The sequence below is a fragment of the Haematobia irritans genome, chromosome 3, assembly GCF_050003625.1.
Source record: "Haematobia irritans isolate KBUSLIRL chromosome 3, ASM5000362v1, whole genome shotgun sequence".
Taxonomy (NCBI): Eukaryota; Metazoa; Arthropoda; class Insecta; order Diptera; family Muscidae; genus Haematobia; species Haematobia irritans.
Genome location: NC_134399.1, coordinates 209803077 through 209824904, shown reverse-complemented (window position 1 = coordinate 209824904; position 21828 = coordinate 209803077). Strand labels below are relative to the sequence as shown.

Sequence of the window (21828 nt, the reverse complement as noted above, 5' to 3'; positions counted from 1 at the left end):
ATAGAAAATTTTGTCACCATTTTGTTTCTATAGAAAATTTTGTCAAAATTTTAATTCTATAGAAAAATTTGTACAAATTTTATTTCTATAGAAAATTTTCTCAAAAATGTATTTCTATAGAAAATGTTCTCAAAATTTTATTCCGATAGAAAATTTTATTTCTATAGTAGATTTTCTCAAAATTTTATTCTTAGAGAAAGTTTTTTCCAAATTTTATTTCTATTGTCAATAGTAAATTTTGTCAATATTTTATATCAATAAAAAACTTTGTCAACATATTATTTCTACAGAAAATATTCTCAAAATTTCATTTCTGTAGAAAATTTTCTCAAAATTTCATTTCTGTAGAAAATTTTCTCAAAATTTTTTTTCTATAGAAAATTTTGCTTAAATTTTATTTCTATAGAAAATTTTATAAAAATTTTATTTCCGTAGAAAATTATCCCATTTTTTTTTTGTTTGCTATAGAAAATTTTAAAATTTTTTTTCTATACAAAATTATGTCACCATTTTATTTCTATAGAATATTTTGTCAACATTTTATTTCTATAGAATATTTTGTCAACATTTTATTTCTATAGAACAATTTGTCCAAATTTTATTTCTATAGAAAATTTTATAAAAATTGTATTTCAATAGAAAATTTTTTATAAAAATTTTATTTATATTTGGTCATAATTTTATTTCTATAGAAAATTTTCTCAAACTTTTATTTCTGTTGAAAATTTCTATATATGAATTACCTCTTGGTTGGAGAGAAATATTTTGCAAAATATACCAAAATATCGAGAACACTACAAATCTACCAAACAAAGAAATAGAATTCTACCAACTGCGGCAACCGAGATTGTAATACCTAACTTTTACGAAGCTTGGAAAAGTTAACTTTTCGATTTTTTAAAAATTGAAATTTTCGACTTTTGTCTTTGCAAAAGTCTACATTTCGCAACGTACCGAAAATTCAATAACATATTGAAGGCAGTCACATGGAAGAACGGACAGACATCCCCATAAAGTCATGGAAAGAAATTCGTCCAAACATACATAGGACTCTGCGTTCGAAGATGATTAACAACGCCATTGGTAAAAGTTTTTCTTCACCATGATAATTCATCGGTCCATATCTCGTCTATCACCATGATCAAATTGGTCGAATAGGACTACGAATTTCCCTCATCATGTCAAGGGTACATAATTCACACGAAATCGAAACCATGATTCTTCTTAAGCATCACAGTGCCTCCCTTGATTTCTTCTAGTTTTTGGCCATTATTGCAACTAAGAGGTACTTCAATTTTCTGTAGAAATAAAATTTTGACAAATTTTTCTATAGAAGTAAAAATTTTTATAAAAATTTCTATAGAAATAAAATTTGGACAAAATTTTCTATAGAAATAAATTTTCTGTTAAAAGTAGAATTTTGATAAAATTTTCTATAAAAATACAATTTAGGAAAAAACAAAATTCTTTAGAAATAAAATTTTGACAAAATTTTCTGTAGAAATAAAATTTTGACAACATCTTCTATGGAAATAAAATTTTGACAACATTTTCTATAGAAATAAAATTTTGACAAAATTTTCTATAGAAATAAAATTTTGACAAAATTTTCTATGGAAATAAAATTTTGACAAAATTGTCTATAGAAATAAAATTTTGACAAAATTTTCTATAGAATAAAATTTTGACAAAATGTTTCTATAGAAATAAAATTTTGACATAATTTTCTATAGAAATATAAATTTGACAAAATTTTCTATAGAAATAAAATTTTGACAAAATTTTCTATAGAAATAAAATTTTGACAAAATTTTCAATAGAAATAAAATTTTGACAAAATTTTCTATAGAAATAAAATTTTGACAAAATTTTCTATGGAAATAAAATTTTGACAAAATTTTCTATAGATATAAAATTTTGACAAAAATTTTCTATAGAAATAAAATTTTGACAAAATTTTCTATAGAAATAAAATTTTGACAAAATTTTCTATAGAAATAGAATTTTGACAAAATTTTCTATAGAAATAAAATTTTGAAAAAAATTTCTATAGAAATACAATTTTGACAACCGTTTCTATAGAAATAAAATTTTGAAAAATGTTCTATGGAAATAAAATTTTGACAAAATTTTCTACAGAAATAAAATTTTGACAACATTTTCTATAGAAATAAAATTTTGACAACATTTTCTATAGAAGTAAAATTTGGACAAAATCTTCTATAGAAATACAATTTTGACAAAATTTTCTATAAAAATAAAATTTTGGCACAATTTTCTATAGAAATAAAATTTTGACAAAATTTTCCATAAAAATAAAATTTTGACAAAATTTTCTATAGAAATAAAATTTTGACAACATTTTCTATAGAAATAAAATTTGGACAAAATTTCCTAAAGAAATAAAATTTTTACAAAATTTTCTATAGAAATAAAAAAATTTTCTATAGAGACAAAATTTTCTTTAGAAATAAAATTTTGACAAAATTTTCTATAGAAATAACATTTTGACAAAATTTTCTACAGAAATAAAAGTTTGACAAAATTTCCATAGAAATAAAATTTTGACAGCATTTTCTATAGAAATAAAATTTCGACAAAATGTTCTATAGAAACAAAATTGTGACAAAATTTTCTATAGAAGTAAATTTTTTGACAAAATATTCGTTAGAAGTAAAAATATGGACAAAATTTTCTATATAAGTAAAAATTTGGACAAAATTTTCTATAGAAGTAAAATATTGGACAAAATTTTCTATAGAAATAAAATTTTGACAACATTCTCTATGGAAATAAAATTTTGACAACATTTTCTATAGATATAAAATTATGATAAAATTTTCTACAGAAATAAAATTTTGACAAAATTTTCTATAGAAATAAAATTTTGACAAAATTTTCTATAGAAATAAAATTTTGACGAAATTTTCCATAAAAATAAAATTTTGGCACAATTTTCAATAGATAAAATTTTGACAAAATTTTCTATAGAAATAAAATTTTGACAAAATTTTCTATAGAAATAAAATTTTGATAAACTTTTCTATAGAAATAAAATTTTGACAAAATTTTCTATAGTAATAAAATTTTGACAAAATTTTCTATAGAAATAAAATTTTGACAAAATTTTCTATAGAAATAAAATTTTGGCAAAATTTTCTATAGAAATAAAATTGTGACAAAATGTGCTATAGAAATAAAATTTTGACAAAATTTGCTATAGAAATAAAATTTTGAAAAAATTTCCATAGAAATAAAATTTTCAAAAAATTTTCTATAGAAATAAAATGTTGACAAAAATTTTCATAGAAATTAAATTTTGACAACATTTTCTGTAGAAGTAAAAATTTTGACAAAATTTTCTAAAGTTTTCCTTATAACATTTAAAATTCGGCACATTTACAATTCAAGGGATATTTACAAACCCAAAAAATTGTCGCTAGTAGGAGAGATCAAAATATATACAAAAATATAATTGAGATCCGACAGATAGACCATTGACATTGCCACAATTGCTAAAATATTAATAGGGTCCAATAATTTTGAAATCAAAAGCCAAAATCTATCACATAAATTCAGTCAATTGATTTTTATTTGGATCCACTACATTTTTAACTGACATCAGTAATTGATTAAAAAAATTTATTACTTTAATCAATCTTTTAAATTCAATTATTTTGTGGCAGAAATTAATTGAATCAATTAAATTTTTCCACGTCTGAGAAGGTGAACAAAAATATAATTATTTTTTAATAATAAATTTTATAAATTTAAGTTAATAATATATTTCTTATGTAGATATTTGTATTTTTATATAGTTACTTTTTAATTTATCTTAAAAACTAATAATATTTCTATAACACTTAACTTTTAAAACAAAAATGCAGTGCGGAAATTTACAATAAGAACATCGAGTTTAAGCACAAAAAAAATCATTAAAAAAATTAAATTAAATTAAAAAAACACACACATATGAAACAAACAAAAAATTAATATAAAATAAACTTTTTTGAAATTAAAAAAAAAATAAGCATTACCTGGAACATTATTCGTATAACAACCGTCTAATAATAAATGTCCATCTTTATAGTCACAAAACGGTGGAAATACACCAGCAATGGACATGCTAGCACGGACATAACGCCACAGGTGACCTGGATATTTTAGAAAGAATATGTGAAAGAGAAAGGAGAGAAAAAGAAATGACGAAAGACAACAACAATAATACCAAATAAAAGGCAAATAGGACACACACCACAATTAGGAAGAAAAAAAGATAAAAAAAATTTATATGAAAACTAAATTTAAATTAAAAAATATATTGCAATGTTTTTGTTTTAAAACAAATGTTTTCAAATTAAAATAAAAATTAATGTAATAAAATTAAATTAAAAGCCACCAATGTATTAGATTTTTTTAAATAATATTTTTTTATAAAGAAAACTATAATAAAAAATAAAACCCACATTATTAGAAAAATAAAAATTAATGAAATTTTATATATATTATATAACAGGGATATGATTAATTTTATATGGTATATGCATTTAGTTATTGGGTGTGTGTATCTGTGTGCTTTCCATTTTGCATGATTTTGTTGGGGATTTTGGTTGTTTTATTTTTTTGCTTGTTGATTTATTTCTGAATTCACAGGGTGGAAACACAGGGAAAACAGGGTAACACAGAATTAAAAAAAATATTTAGGTGATTTAATCGATTTATAAAAAAAAACACATTCTGAGTTTTTTACATTTTATCTATAGATAAAAACCAAATTTTTCTAGGAAAAAAAACTTCAAACAAATCAACTAAGTAACATTTCAACTAAACGAACAGATACTTACTTGCCTTAGAAGGGGACATACACTCTCGTATATTTCAATCATTCATTTCTGTCTAATTTTTTTTTTTGTTATAAATAGTTGTAACAAACTAATATGTATTTCAAACAAAGAAAATAAAGAAATAAAATTTTAATATAATTAAAATAAAACAATTAAATTTCTTTGCTTTATTTAAAATAAATTTCCGATACTGCATTTTTGTTTTTTTTATTTTTTTGTAATTTGTTATTATCTAATATATTATAATTATTATTGTTTTTTTAAATAAGGCAATATCATTACAAGAGAAATAGAGGGGGGAAAAAGCAAAACATAAAACATTTACCTGGTAAATTATTTACATATCCACCATCCAGTAGCAAATGCCCATCTTTAGGATCACATAAAGGCGGCATATAACCGCTAAGTGACATGGATGAACGTACATAACGCCACAGAGATCCTATGTGGGAGTAAAAAAGATGTATGAAGAAAGAGATAGAAACACAAAGAGAGATAGATAGATAGCCAGAGATAGAATGGGAAGCAATCGCCTTGTTTCATGAGCTTAATTCAACTCAAAAGAAATGTTTTTTTTTCGTATAGAGTTCACAATGAAAATTATCCCGATGGTTTTTTTACACAGAAAAATATCAACAAAATATTTCCAATTAATTTTTTAATTAATAAATTAATTGATACAATTAACATTTTAATCAAGATAGAAACATTATCTTAATAAAAACAATGATTGAAAATTTTTAAATTTTTATTAAAAAATTAATTGACACAATTGTCTTTTTAATCAAACTCCGAAGACCAAGCCAGTTAAAAAAAGTGATGGATTTTTTTAATTTTTAATTATTTTGTTTCGAACTAAAAACATTAGCCCATTAAATGAAAATAGTTAACATTTTTAATAAAAAAAATTAATAGGGTTTTGAAATCAACATCATTTAAATGTTTTTTTTTTTTAGTCGTATAGAGTAACACAATGAAAATTATCCCGATGATTTCTTTACGCAGAAAAAATATCACCAAAAAATTATTTCCAATTAATTTTTTAATTAATAAATTAATTGATACAATTAACATTTTAATCAAGATAGAAACATTATCTTCATAAAAACAATGATTGAAAATTTTTAAATTTTTATTAAAAAATTAATTGATACAATTATCTTTTTAATCAAACTCCGAAGACCAAGTCAGTTAAAAAAAAGTGATGGATTTTTTTTTTAATTTTTAATTATTTTTTTTTTTCAAACATTCAATTTTTTAATCGACCTAAAAACATTAAGTCAATTAATTGAAAATAGTTAAATTTTTAATAAAAAAATTAATAGGGTTTTGAAATCAACATCATTTAAATGTTTAATTGAATCAATAAAAAAATTAACTGAAATTTGCTAATGAAGTCAATTAATTTTTTAATCAAGTAGTTTTTATGCCAACACACACAAATAAATTTTTGGATCCAATCACAAAATTAATTGATCCAATTAATTTTTAATTGAAATGTCTATAATCACAGAAATGATAGTATCAATCATCATACAAAAAAAAATTTCAGGAATTTTTTACCAATTAAAATTCAAATAGAGTTTTAAGAAATATTCAATTAAAAATTTAATTGATTAAACAAAGTTTTTAATTGAAACAAAAATCAATCACAAAAATTAATAGCATCAATTAATTTTTTAGTTGGATCAATTAATTTTTTAATTGACCTTCAATTAATTCTTTAATTGATACTATCATTTCTGTGATTGAAGACATTTCAACTAAACAAATTATTGGATCAATCAATTTCGTGATTGAATCAGACAATTTTTTTTGTGTGCATAGTCAATTAAAAAATTAATTGATCCAATTAAAAAATTAATTGATCCAATTAAAAATTAATTGATCCAATTAAAAAACTAATTGATCCAATTAAAAAATTAATTGATCCAATTAAAAAATTAATTGATACTATTAATTATTGTGATTGATTTTTGTTTTAATTAAAAAACTTTTAGGGTCAATTAAATTTTTAATTGAATGTTTTTGAAAATTCAACTAAAATTTTAATTGGAAATATTTTTGTGAAAATTTTTTTCTGTGCAGTTAAAACTTTGATTCATACTATCATTTCTGTGATTGAAGACATTTCAATTAAAAAATTAATTGGATCAATGAAGTTCGTGATTGAATCAGAAAAAAATTATGTGTATAGTTGGATCAATTAATTTTGTGTGTACACACAATTTTTTTTTCTGATTCACTCACGAACTTCATTGATCCAATTAAGTTTTTAATTAAAATGTCTTCAATCGCAGAAATGATAGTATCAATTAAAAAATTAATTTATACAATTAAAAAATTACTTGATAATAATAATTTTTGTGATTGATATTTTTTTCAATTAAAAAATTTGTTGAATCATTAACATTTTTAATTTAATATTTTTTAAAAGTCAATTTAATTGGAAAAATTTTCGTGATTTTTTTTCTATGTAAGCAACAGTCACACTGGGCAAATATTTAACCGAAATAAAAAAAATCATCAGAATTGTCAAATGATTGTAAAATTACATTGTTTTATAAATAAAAAGGTCCATGACACAGTTTTTATTTACCAACTTTTGGGGTATGGTCACACTGGTCAAATATTTCATCGGACTCATTTTTTTTTTTTTGCTTTTTTATATACACATCACCATAGAATGGTGACGGGGGTATAATAAGTTTGTCATTCCGTTTGTAACACATCGAAATATCGATTTCCGACTAGATCAGGGAGAAATTCTAAGACGATATAAGCACGTCCGTCTGTCTGTCGGTTGTCACGCTACAGTCTTCAATAATGGAGCTATCGTCCTGAAATTTGGCACAGAATCGTCTTTTTTCTGCACGCAGGCCAAGTTCGAAGATGGGCTACATCGGTCAAGGTTTTGATATAGCCTCCATATAGACCGATCTCCCGATATTACTTCTTGAGCTTCTAGAATCCATATTTTTTATCCAATCTGCCTGAAATTGAAAATCTAGAGGTTTGCTAGACCCATAAAGAGGTGTGCCGAAAATGGTGAGTATCGGACCATGTTTTGGTATAGCCCCCATATAGACCGAACTCCCGATTTTACTTCTTGGGCTTCTAGAATCCGTAGTTTTTATCCAATTTGACTGAAATTGGAAATCTAAAGCTATTTTAGAACCATAAATACGTGTGCCAACAGTGTCATGTATCGGTCCATGTTTTGATATAGCCCCCATATAGATCGATCTCTCGATTTTACTTCTTGGGCTTCTAGAATCAGTAGGTTATATCCAATTTGCCTGAAATTAGAAATCTAGAGGTATTCTAGACCATAAAGAGGTGTGTCGAAAATGGTGATTATCGGACCATGTTTTGATATAGCCTCCATATAGACCGATCTCCCGATTTTATTTCTTGGGCTTCTAAAATACGTAGTTTTTATCAAATTTGCCTGAAATTGGAAATCTAAAGGTATTTTAGAACCGTGAAGAGGTGTGTAAAAAATGGTGAGTATAGGTCCATATTTTGATATAGCCCCCATATAGACCGATCTCCCGATTTCCCACTTGGGCTTATAGAAACCGTAGATTTTATCCAATTTGCCTGAAATTGGAAATCTAGATGTATTTTAGAACCATAAAGAGGTGTGTCAAAAATGATGAGTATCGGTCCATGTTTTGGTTTAGCCCCCATGTAGACCGATCTCCAGATTTTTCTTCATGGGTTTATAGAAACCGTACTTTTTTATCCAATTTGCTTGAAATTGGAAATCTAGAGTTGTTTTAGAACCGTAAAGAGGTGTGCAAAAAATGGCGTGCATCGGTCCATAGTTTGGTATAGCCCCCATATAGACCGATCTCCGAATTTTACGTCTTGGGCTTCTAGAATCCATAGTTTTTATCTAATTTACCAGAAATTGGAAATCTAGAGGTATTCTAGGACCATAAAGAAGTGTGCCAAATATATTGTGTATCGGTACAGTTTTTGATATAGCCCCCTTACAAACCGGCCCTCCGATTTGAGGTCTAGATTCTAGAACTACAATTAGATGTGCTGAATATTGTGTGTATAGGTTAGGTGACAGCCCGATGTATCAGGCTCACTTAGACTATTCAGTGCATTGTGATACCACATTGGTGAACTTCTCTCTTATCACTGAGTGCTGCCCGATTCCATGTTAAGCTCAATGACAAGGGACCTCCTTTTTATTGCCGAGTCCGAACGGCGTTCTACATTGCAGTGAAACCACTTAGATAAGCTTTGAAACCCTCAGAAATGTCACCAGCATTACTGAGGTGGGATAATCCACCGCTGAAAAACTTTTTGGTGTTCGGTCGAAGCAGGAATCGAACCCACGACCTTGTGTATGCAAGGCGGGTATGCTAACCATTGCACCACTGTGGCTCCGGTGTGTGTACTTTAGTTTTTATCGGTCCATTTGGTAAGGCACCCTTATAGACCTATTTAAGATCTTGAGGGTACAGAAGGTGCACTGATCATGAAAATTGCTTGACACTGAATGTAAAATTTCCAGATTTTACTTCTCGTAATCATTTAAATAATTGGGATTGAAATCTAAAGATTTTAAATTTCAAAACAAGGCGTTATTTCATAATTTTCTTGCACACTTACACGAGATGTTTATTATTCCTACACGCAAAAAAATAATTCTTTCCTCCCAAACGAAATTTTAGACAAACAAAGTTCGTTTCTCATTTGCTTTTCGCTGTAAGGAAGTGTATTTGGGAGAAAAGTATATACATTTTGTGATAAACGTTTATTCTTTTCCAGGATGTAAAAACAATTTCATAAGGACAAACTCAAAAAAACATCGTTTTCTTGCTAATTGCATTTTCCCTCACATCTTTCTCACATCCATGATGTTTTTTAGTTCTTAACACCTTTTCCTGTAATACCAACAATGTAGAAGAAATTATACGATTTTATAAATTTTTAAAATTTTTTTTTACCTTTCGCCTGGACGGAGAATCGAACCGCGGACCATTCACTTTGTAAGCCAACACACTAACCACTGAGCTATGTACCTGTTATGGTCATCAATAGATAAATATCCATATAAGTTATATTTATATAGCATAGCTTGCGGCGCCCACGAACCGAATAAACAAAGTTTATTTAACAGAAACAAACATTTAGTTTGGCACCGTGGTGCAGTGGTTGCTACGTCTGACTTGCATGCCAAGGGTCGTGGGTTCGATCCCTGCTTCGACCAAAGTTTTTTTTTTTTTTTTTTTTTTTACATATATTCCAGATATGTTCGGAAGATTCCGAAAAAATGTTCAACATTACATTGTAGTATATTAAATTTTGAACTGTAAAATGTGTCTTATTAAAGACCTAAAGTCAGAAAAGAACAGTGTTTGATATAAACGAAATGGACTGTGTTGTTGTTTCAAAAATAACTTTTTTTATTGAAAAAATAAAAATTTTGTAACAAACGAATTTTTTTGGTGATAAAAGTTCAAAATTTTCGAGGCAATTCAAAAAACTCTAACAAAAGAAAAACGTTTTCGGTACACGTTTTTCAAACGTTTTTTTTTCTTTGCGTGTATAAATCTGATCTAGTCTTCATAGGTAAAATCTTTACTTTTATCTTCGGGAAGCGTACTGGTTGAACTGATCTGCTTGGGAAAATATCTGTCATCAAACCCCTCAGAAATTTTCAAAGGAAACTAGTATATTTGATTCATGGTGGTGGGTATTTAAGATTCGGCCCGGCCGAACTTACTGCTGTATATACTTTTTTTTTTTTTTTTAATTAATTTAGTATTCGGGCTTTACGGACAAAGAAGATTAAAGTACTTGATGAATTAAAGTCATTGAAAAAAATACATCGGAAAAGTCAAATGCTTTAAAAATTGCGTCAATGTATAAATAATAAATTAAATTAATTTTTAAATAAATACATAAAAAATAAAATACTAATGGAAATTAAAGGGGCCCTTAAAACAGATCTACAACATTTTTTTGGTCAAATGTTTGGCCAATTTAGAGTATGATCACCCCGGAGAAATGTTTGAGAATATTAGAAAAAAAATAAAAAATGGAATAACCAACAAATGCTTTTAAAAAAATACCAACAAAATATACAAATTTCTCACCAATTTTTCTTTTGTTGAAAATTTACCCAGTGTGACCTCTTAAGATATGCTATTTATTTTTTTTTTTTTAGAAATTCTATACTATAGAAGATATTAACAAACGACACATAAACAATTGACAAAAACAAAGCATTATTTCATTGTATGACCGCCTCCACATATTTGATATTGTTGACCTTTTCCAATTGTTTGGGTTCAAATTTTTTGAAACTATAATCCACTCACAAACATGTACACATAAATGATAAGGGACATAAAATAAAACCATCATAGATGAGTTTCATGAAGAGACAATCAAATGTTAAATTAAAAATAAAACATATACGAGTATCAAGAGTTTCTACTTAAATGTTATTTAAATTTTGTAATATTTTCAGTATTGGAGCAAACCATATGGGAAAGACCAAATTTCTGTTGGATCTGAGAAAAAATTGCCCCATACAGGGTATCCAAAAGTCGTATTTCGGTCAAAAAACTAAAAAATTAATTCTACAAATCGATTTTCAAGATTATCATATTCAACTTAGATTAAGCGCTATCGCTGAGAATTTCTAAAAAGTGTCACGAAAAGTATCACTTGCGATACCCTAATTAAAACAAAATTGTTACACTTTTTACACATTGAGCCACTCTGTGGAACAGGGTATTATAAGTTAGTGCATATATTTGCAACACCCACTAGACGAGATAGACACATGGGGTTTTTGACAATATTGTTTACGACAGGTCTATGAGTCAATCTCGCCATGTCTAGGTTGCAGTTTTAATAATCGACTTCATTTTGGGTCAAAATAGGACCCTATTGATTTCGAGAGAAATCGATACAGACTTACATACAGGACCCCTTCATCTCTTTCGGCCGATATGCATTTATATTCTATGTCGAAATCCCCTACGGGAAATGGATCAACCATAGGTCCGGTACAGGACTAGTCTCTGGTGTGTATGGACCAGTCCCAGTTCTGGTCAAAACGTATGGAAGGGCCCGGTCACTTTAACATGGGTCTGTCACTGGCGAGGTAAGTTTACACTTTATTTAGGACACGTCTTGGCCTCATTCCAAAGGACATATTATTAACCAGAAAAAAATTTCACGAACATTTTTCCAATTAAAGTCTTAATTGAGTTTTAGAAACTATTCAATTAAAAATTTAATTGATTCAACAAATGTTTTAATTAATTGAAATAGAAATCAATCATAAAAATTAATAGTATCAATTAATTTTTCAATTTGATCAATTAATTTTTTAATTGACTTTCAATTAATATTTTAATTGTTACTGTGATTGAAGATATTTCAACTAACAAATTAATTGGATCAATTAATTTCGTGATTGAATCTAAAAAAAAAACTTGTGTGTTTGTCTTGTTTCGTGTACCATTTTATTTTATACGTGAATTTAAATTAAATATATTTCGGGTGGAGTCTGTTAAAACTTTCAGCATACTGCAGATACAAAAGCGGACTATCGGTCAGAAAGTTGAAAGTCAATTCGACTAATCGATTTTCAGGTTTATCAAATTCAGCTCAGCTTTACTAAACGGGATTTCATGAATTCCAAAATCGGCAGTCAATATGAATTTTTATGGTTGTTAAAATTTGGCAAATATATTTTTAATACTATAACGAAAAAGTTATCAAACAAGTAAGGAAAGTCCAAAGTCGGGTGATGCCGACTATAATATACCCTGCACCACTTTGTACATCCACATTTTCGATACCATATTAAATTCATCAAATGTGTTGGGTGCTATATATATTCCCATATACATATATTTAAATCTGACTCGATCTGGTTAAAATTTGTTAAGACTTCTGTAGACTTAAAATTTAAGTCGGCTAATGGGGTGGAACAAAATGTTCAAAATTTCACATAAATCGGATTACAACCTCTGTTGACCTCTGTTGTCATATGAGTGCATATCGGACGATAGATATATATGGGAGTTATTATATCTAAATCTGAACCGATTTAAACTAGATTTGACATGCATAGCTAGAATATTAATTCTACTCCCTGTGCAAAATTTATAGCAAATTAGGGCAAAACTCTAGCTTCTGGGGATATACAAGTGCATATCGGGCGAAAGATATATATGGGAGCTATATATAAATCTGAATCGATTTCAACCAAAATTGGCATGTATATCGAAAACATTAATTATACACCCTGTACAAAATTTAAAGCAAATTAGGGCAAACTTCTAGCTTCTGGGGCCATATAAGTTCATATAAGTGCATATCGGACGATAGATATATATGGGAGCTATTATATCTAAATCTGAACCGATTTAAACTAAATTTGGCATGCATAGCTAGAATATTAATTCTACTCCCTGTGCAAAATTTATAGCAAATTAGGGCAAAACTCTAGCTTCTGGGGATATACAAGTGCATATCGGGCGAAAGATATATATGGGAGCTATATATAAATCTGAATCGATTTCAACCAAAATTGGCATGTATATCGAGAACATTAATTATACACCCTGTACAAAATTTAAAGCAAATTAGGGCAAACTTCTAGCTTCTGGGGCCATATAAGTTCATATCGGGAGAAATATATATATGGGAGCTATATCTAAAACTGAACCGATTTCTTCTATTCTGACCCAAAACACATACTTGTACCAAATCTGAAGTCGATTGGACTTAAATTGCGACATAGACTTTGATTACAAAAAAGTGTTCACAGACAGACGGACAGATGGACGTGGCTCGATCGACTCAGAGGCCGACCCCGCCAAAGACACCTTGTCTATCTCGTCTCCTTCTGGGTGTTGCAAACATATGCACTAACTTATAATAAATACCCTGTTCCAAAGTGTGGCACAGGGTATAAAAATCGAGTATTACGTAAACCAATGCAATGTCGATAATATGTCACTATATTGGTGAAGAAGAAAAGTGGATTAGTTGATTTGATCCGATTTAAAAAAATATCAAAAAACGAAGTCGATTAAGAAAATTACAAAAAAAGACAAATTTTTATCATTCTTTAACAAAACTCGATTTAACTAAAGGGTGATACGATCAAAATTTGGTCAATATAAACTTGACGTATTTCTTTCAATTTTGCATTTAAAAAATCTGAACTCTCTCATCTGAACTCATCCTCATTTTGAAGGTGTGTGTGTAGAATGCTGCTCCTATTTTGATTTTGGAATTCACTCTTCAGTTGTCAAAATGCCGTCCAAGCAAGAAGAGCAGCGTATCAAAATTTTGCTCGCGCATCGCGAAAATCCGAGCTACTCGCACACAAAGCTGGCAAAATCGCTAAAAGTTGCCAAATCAACCGTTACAAATGTAATTAAAGTGTTTGGGGAACGTTTGTCGACAGCCAGGAAGTCTGGATCGGGGGGAAATCGAAAACCGGGAGCCGCTGAGACGGCAAAGAGAGTTGCCGGTAGTTTCAAGCGAAACCCTAACCTCTCTCTCCGAGATGCCGCAAATAAGCTGGGTGTATCGTCTACAACCGTGCATCGAGCCAAAAAAACGAGCCGGACTATCGACTTACAAGAAGGTAGTGACTCCAAATCGCGATGATAAACAAAATACGATCCCGGAGGCTGTACACGACGATGCTGACGAAGTTTGACTGCGTGGTAATGGACGACGAAACCTACGTCAAAGCCGACTACAAGCAGCTTCCGGGACAGGAGTTTTATACAGCAAAAGGAAGGGGAAAGGTAGCAGATATTTTCAAGCACATAAAACTGTCAAAGTTCGCAAAGAAATATCTGGTTTGACAAGCCATCTGTACCTGTGGCTTGAAAAGCAGCATTTTCATAGCTTCCGGGACTGTCAAGCAAGAAATTTACGTGAAAGAGTGTTTGAATAAACGTCTGCTGCCTTTCCTGAAGAAACACGGTTGTTCCGTACTGTTTGGCCGGATTTGGCATCTTGTCATTACGGTAAAAAGGCCATCGAGTGGTACGCCGCCAACAACGTGCAGGTGGTTCCCAAGGACAAGAACCCTCCCAACACGCCAGAGCTCCGCCCAATTGAGAAATACTGGGCTATTGTCAAGCGGAACCTAAGGAAGACCAAAAAAACCGTTAAGGACGAGCAGCAGTTCAAGGCAAACTGGCTTTCTGCGGCGAATAAGGTGGACAAGGTGGCTGTACAAAATCTGATGGCAGGTGTCAAGCGTGAGGCCCGGCAATTCGGATTTGGAAAAGCGAAAGCCTAACTGAATATTTTTCCTGAATTTTATACTAATTGAACTTGAAAAAGAAATTTAATTTGATTTTTTAAATAAACGATTTCACCGATTTACACGCGATTTTCCTTGACCAAATTTTGACCGTATCACCCTTTAATCCACATTGTTAATGAAAACAACAACATAGCAACCATTTAAGTCAAATCCCTGAGCACAAGAATATATATGTGATATTATAATGAGATACCATGGGGAAAATTCATTATATATCTTAAATACTAAAACTAATAAAAATAATATTAAATTAACAATTACTTCAGGCAAAACAAAAAAAAATAAATTAAACAAACAACAGCCACTAAACAATCAATAGGGAGATAGAAAAATACAACTACAAAATAAATACAATTTTAAATAAATAATCAATAAATACTAATTTTAATAAATACTAAATATCTTTAAAGACTGGATTAAAAATTCAGAAGGTCTTTATTAATTCAAATATTACTTATATGCATGTAAAAAATCTCAGAATATGATTTTTAAAATAGAATTTTAGAATATAGATCGATGGTTTTGAAATGGAATATGTATCATATATAGCAAATGATTTACACATTAAAATATTTTCATAAAATATATAAAATTATTGTTTGGAATGACAATGTGAGAAGAAGTGCATTATGATTATCAATTTGTATGATGGGTGGTAAGAAATCTATGACAAAACTAAAACACAGTGTGTGATTTGATATTTGCTCCATGATTTATGAGAGGTTTCCATTAATTTAAGATGGTGCGCACAACAACACATTTAGATAATTAAAGAAATATTACAACAACACAAAAATCAATAAAAAATAAAAATATACAAAGCAATCATATATTAGCATCAAGAAAAACAAAACAAGCAAAAACTTACCATTCGTATGAATTCTATGACAACTAGCCGTTATATCTGTGGTCAATGTGAAATAGGGTATCCATAAATCTTCAATACTAACATCGCCAAATGTATCACGTATCGTTTTATTAAATTCACGGCCCGAAAACATGGAAGTTATTGGATAGGTTAAATCCAATAATTGTAAAAACCATTTGGTCATTTTCTATGAAAAGTCAGAGAGAGAAAAAATTTAATTTAAAATTTTATATCATATTGGAAATGTAGAAAAACCAACAATTTTTATATTACTCAAGTGGATCCATTATACCCTCAACCTAGGTACAAGTAATTAATAATAATCTATATATTTTGCTTTAAGATAAATAAAATTATTTTAATTAAAACTGTACTTTTTGTTTTTAATTTAAATTAAACTAAATTAAAAATTATAAAAAACATGGATGAAGGCATTGATCGAATATTTTAAGATTAAAAATTTAATTCGATAAAAATTAACTAAAGTAGCCTTCCATATTCCTAATAAACAAAAGAAATTTTGAAGATTAAAATTAATAATTAATTCCAGATGGATGTAAGTGAAAATAAATCCGTATACGAATATTCATTTCATCGCCACCTATATGTGAAAAATGATATATACGAATACAAAAAAAATGCGAGGATTATCCTCCACAACACTTACCATAAATTGACCAAACCCCATCTTTTTCCATTTGGTCACATAGGACTAGTGCCTCTACTTTTAATTTTCTATAGAAATAAAATTTTGGCAAAATTTTTTATAGAAGTAAAATTTTGGCAAAATTTTTTATAGAAATAAAATTTTGACAAAATTTTTTATAGAAATAAAATTTTGACAAAATTTTCTATAGAAATAAAATTTTGACAAAATTTTCTATAGAAATAAAATTTTGACAAAATTTTCTATAGAAATAAAATTTTGACAAAATTTTCTATAGAAATAAAATTTTGACAAAATTTTCTATAGAAATAAAATTTTGACAAAATTTTCTATAGAAATAAAATTTTGACAAAATTTTCTATAGAAATAAAATTTTGACAAAATTTCTATAGAAATAAAATTTTGACAAAATTTCATATAGAAATAAAATTTTGTTAAAAAATGTCTATAGAAATAAAATTTTGACAAAATTTTGTATAGAAATAAAATTTTGACAACATTTTGTATAGAAATAAAATTTTGACAAAATTTTCTATAGAAAAAAAATGTTGACAAAATTTTCTATAGAAATAAAATTTTGACAAAATTTCTATAGAAATAAAATTTTTACAAAATTTCATATAGAAATAAAATTTTGTTAAAAAATGTCTATAGAAATAAAATTTTGACAAAATTTTGTATAGAAATAAAATTTTGACAACATTTTGTATAGAAAATTTTGACAAAATTTTCTATAGAAATAAAATTTTGACAAAATTTTCTATAGAAATAAAATTTTGACAAAATTTTCTATAGAAATAAAATTTTGACAAAATTTCTATAGAAATAAAATTTTGACAAAATTTCATATAGAAATAAAGTTTTGTTAAAAAATGTCTATAGAAATAAAATATTGACAAAATTTTGTATAGAAATAAAATTTTGACAACATTGTATAGAAATAAAATTTTGACAAAATTTTCTATAGAAATAAAATTATGACAAAATTTTCTATAGAAAATAAAATTTTGACAAAAATTTTCTATAGAAAATAAAATTTTGACAAAAATTTTTTATAGAAATAAAATTATGACAAAATTTTCTATAGAAATAAAATTTTGACAAAATTTTCTATAGAAATAAAATTTTGACAAAATTTTCTATAGAAGTAAAAATTTGGACAAAATTTTCGATAGAAATAAAATTATGACAAAATTTTCTATAGAAATAAAATGTTGATAAAAATTTTCTATCGAAACAAAATTTTGACAAAATTTTCAATAGAAATAAAATTTTGACAAAATTTTCTATAGAAATAAAATTTTGATAAAATTTTCTTTAAAAATAAAATTTTGACAAAATTGTCTATAGAAATAAAATTTTGACAAAATTGTCTATAGAAATAAAATATTGACAAAATTTTCTATAGAAATAAAATTTTGACAAAATTTTCTATAGAAATAAAATGTTGACAAAATTTTCTATAGAAATAAAATTTTGACAAAATTTTCTATAGAAATAAAATTTTGACAAAATTTTCTATAGAAATAAAATTTTGACAAAATTTTCTATAGAAATAAAATTTTGACAAAATTTTCTATAGAAATAAAATTTTGACAAAATTTTCTATAGAAATAAAATTTTGACAAAATTTTCTATAGAAATAAAATTTTGACAAAATTTTCTATAGAAATAAAATTTTGACAAAATTTTCTATAGAAATAAAATTTTGACAAAATTTTCTATAGAAATAAAATTTTGACAAAATTTTCTATAGAAATAAAATTTTGACAAAATTTTCTATAGAAATAAAATTTTGACAAAATTTTCTATAGAAATAAAATTTTGACAAAATTTTCTATAGAAATAAAATTTTGACAAAATTTTCTATAGAAATAAAATTTTGACAAAATTTTCTATAGAAATAAAATTTTGACAAAATTTTCTATAGAAATAAAATTTTGACAAAATTTTCTATAGAAATAAAATTTTGACAAAATTTTCTATAGAAATAAAATTTTGACAAAATTTTCTATAGAAATAAAATTTTGACAAAATTTTCTATAGAAATAAAATTTTGACAAAATTTTCTATAGAAATAAAATTTTGACAAAATTTTCTATAGAAATAAAATTTTGACAAAATTTTCTATAGAAATAAAATTTTTACAACATTTTCTATAGAAATAAAATTTTGACAAAATTTTCTATAAAAATAAAATTTTGACAAAAATTTTCTATAGAAATAAAATTTTGACAAAATTTTCTACAGAAATAAAATTTTGACAAAATTTTCTATCGAAACAAAATTTTGACAAAATTTTCTATAAAATTTTGACAAAAATTTTCTATAGAAATAAAATGTTGACAAAAATTTTCTATCGAAACAAAATTTTGACAAAATTTTCTATAGAAATAAAATTTTGACTAAATTTTCTATAGAAATAAAATTTTGACAAAAATTTTCTATCGAAACAAAATTTTGACAAAATTTTCTATAGAAATAAAATTTTGACTAAATTTTCTATAGAAATAAAATTTAGACAAAATTTTCTATAGAAATAAAATTTTGGCAAAATTTTCTATAGAAATAAAATTTTGGCAAAATTTTCTATAGAATAAAATTTTGACAAAAATTTCTATAGAAAAAAAATTTTTGCAACGTTTTCTATAGAAATAAAATTTTGTCAAAATTTTATATAGAAATAAAATTTTGACAAAATTTTCTATAGAAATAAAATGTTGACAAAAATTTCTATAGAAATACAATTTTTACAAAATTTTCTATAGAAATAAAATTTTGACAAAAATTTCTATAGAAATACAATTTTTACAAAATTTTATATAGAAATAAAATTTTTACAAAAATAAAATTTTGACAAAATGTTCTATATGAGGCTCCCAAAACGCAATGTCTGAAACGCTGAAATGAATATTCCTATACGTATTTATTTTTTTTTTTAGACCGCTCGGTCAGCGATCAAATCAAATTTGTTGAGGGTATTTGTTCAATTTTCACTTCACGTTGTACTTACTTTACACCATTCTCTGGCTTTTTGTGTAACCGTTGTTATATTACGATCTGAGCACCATAGGGCACCCATTAAAGCTCCTATACTAACACCACCCACCATATCAATGGGTATACCAGCCTCTTGTATAGCTTTCATCATGCCAATGTGAGCAGCACCACGAGCTCCACCACCGCCCAATACCAAACCAATAGAATTGCCAGTTAACCAACGAGCCAAACGGGAAAAATCTGAATGCATATTGGGTTCAGACATAAGCACGCGACTGTACAAATCATTCTGTAAAAAAGAGAAAAATTATTTGTAAATATTTTTGCAACAATTTGATTTTTTTTAAGAATGTTCTAATATTATCCTTTATTTACTTAAAAATATATATACGGCCGTAAGTAATAAATTCCACATCTATATCAGAATTAGGGTTCGATTTGTATGAACCATGTTAACCTCATTTTTGCGAATGCTAGGCTAGGCCCAATTTCACTTCCCGCTTGGATAAAAAATGACACCAGGCTATGATGGTAGATTACAGCGACTATAGTTATAACTGTGTCCAATGGTATTTCCAATGTTAAAAGGATAGTAAGGATTCGCTTAGAATTTTACGAAATTATTTCTGCATTCGAATATGTTTTTCTGATTTTATATAAAAAAAATAAAATGAGAACTGCCAATATAAAATTAATAAACAATTTTGAATCATGTTACCATGGAATTTTTGAATTATTGACAATTTTCCTTCCTTATATATTTTCAAATATTTGAGATTTCAATTTAGTTTAAAAATAGAGCCCTTGCCGATAAACACGAAATCCCAAGGAAACGAAAATGAATACCAATAAAAATTGCGAATCCGATGGAGAAGTTCGTATTGAACTTGAAACAACTGCTGCAGCTTCATGCGATATAGAAAGCGGCGGCATTAACAATGATTCGGAGATTTTGAAAGATGAAACTTTAATCGGGCAATCTTCTAGAATATTCCCACAAGAAATGCTGGATATATTGAAATTGCAGCAAGAAATGTTAGATGAGAATGTTGCTGATACATATTCATCTGCAAAATCTTATAAAAAATGGAATGCTATGGATAATATAGCTAGGAAAAAGGAATATCTAACTAATCTCGTTGGGGTAAGTTTGAAGAACCCAATGATGGTAGAATTGCTAGAAGACAATAGAGAGTTGACCGAACGTTGCAATGAACTTATGCAGAAATTTGATGAATTGTCTAAAAGTTTGGACTCATTGGGTACGACAATGTCTTTTCCGATTTCTCTGCCAACAATTTGGGAATCTGAGGAAAATATATCGGGTAAGTTGAGCTTGCTTAATTAAACAATTTGAAGCTGTTTTATATTTTTTTTTTTTTTGTGTTTGCAGAAACAGTTGCCAGTGAAGTCTATGAGACAATGTCCTTTCCGATTTCTTTGCCAACAATTTGGGAATCTGAGGAAAATATATCGGGTGAGTTGAGCTTGCTTAATTAAGAAATTTGAAGCTGTTTTATAGATTTTTGTTTTGTTTTCAGAAACAGTCGCCAGTGAAGCCTATGAGAGTCCAGACATCATTGAAGAAAGTGATAGCATTTCATCATTGGTAAGACTTTTCAATCTAGCAAGTAGCAACTCGGAATTGAAACAGGCCATGACCAATTGTTCCAATTCCGAAGATGCCCTTGAGAAACATGACACTCCGGAGGGTCACATTCCAGAAAGTGATACCATTTGCCAATCATCTTTGGTATCACTTTCCAATCATAATAGCAACTCGGAATTGAACCAGTCAATGAGCAACTATGCCAATTCCGAAGTTGAGGAATATGACACTCCTAAGAGTGAAAATCAAGATATTGATGATAGTCTTTACCAATTATCTTTTGAAACACTTTCTATTCACACTAGCAATTCGGAATTGAATCTGAGCAACTATATCAATTCGGAAGATGCTCTTGATAAGCATGTCATGACACCGGAGGGTCATCCAATGAAGAATTTAATAAGCAAATCTTCACCAGCTCCCACAGTCATTATGGAAGCACCTCAGCGACAAGATTTCCATGTTATAGACATCATCAATACCCGTTCATCACCTGAA

The 21828-nt window shown here is 27.3% G+C and overlaps 2 protein-coding genes across 3 annotated transcripts in view; one reads left to right on the top strand and one right to left on the bottom strand.

Moving 5' to 3' along the window:
* Positions 1-21828, bottom strand: part of sws (patatin like phospholipase domain containing sws) — a 78353-nt gene that overhangs the window by 9077 nt on the left and 47448 nt on the right. The window contains exons 4-6 of one of the 2 annotated variants that reach the window (XM_075302525.1): positions 19735-20010; positions 16055-16241; positions 5170-5286 (exon numbers count right to left, since the gene is read on the bottom strand). In XM_075302525.1, coding sequence (XP_075158640.1) covers positions 5170-5286; positions 16055-16241; positions 19735-20010 — 580 coding nt within the window. Of the gene's footprint in view, positions 1-4037; positions 4155-5169; positions 5287-16054; positions 16242-19734; positions 20011-21828 lie in introns of both variants that reach the window. The other variant, XM_075302526.1, reaches the window with a different exon arrangement.
* On the top strand, positions 20498-21811 carry LOC142231867 (uncharacterized). Its single transcript, XM_075302528.1, has 4 exons — positions 20498-21046; positions 21115-21198; positions 21263-21330; positions 21636-21811. The coding sequence occupies exons 1-4, from the start codon at positions 20560-20562 to the stop codon at positions 21684-21686; spliced, it is 690 nt and encodes a 229-aa protein (XP_075158643.1). The 5' UTR covers positions 20498-20559; the 3' UTR covers positions 21687-21811.

What these genes read in the sequence shown, in the direction of transcription:
- LOC142231867 (XM_075302528.1), top strand. Translation starts at nt 20,560, where the DNA reads ATGAATACCAATAAAAATTGCGAATCCGATGGAGAAGTTCGTATTGAA. An exon ending in ATCTGAGGAAAATATATCGG is followed by an intron (nt 21,047 to 21,114) that starts GTAAGTTGAGCT and finishes TTGTGTTTGCAG; the next exon opens with AAACAGTTGCCAGTGAAGTC. An exon ending in GTGATAGCATTTCATCATTG is followed by an intron (nt 21,331 to 21,635) that starts GTAAGACTTTTC and finishes TATTCACACTAG; the next exon opens with CAATTCGGAATTGAATCTGA.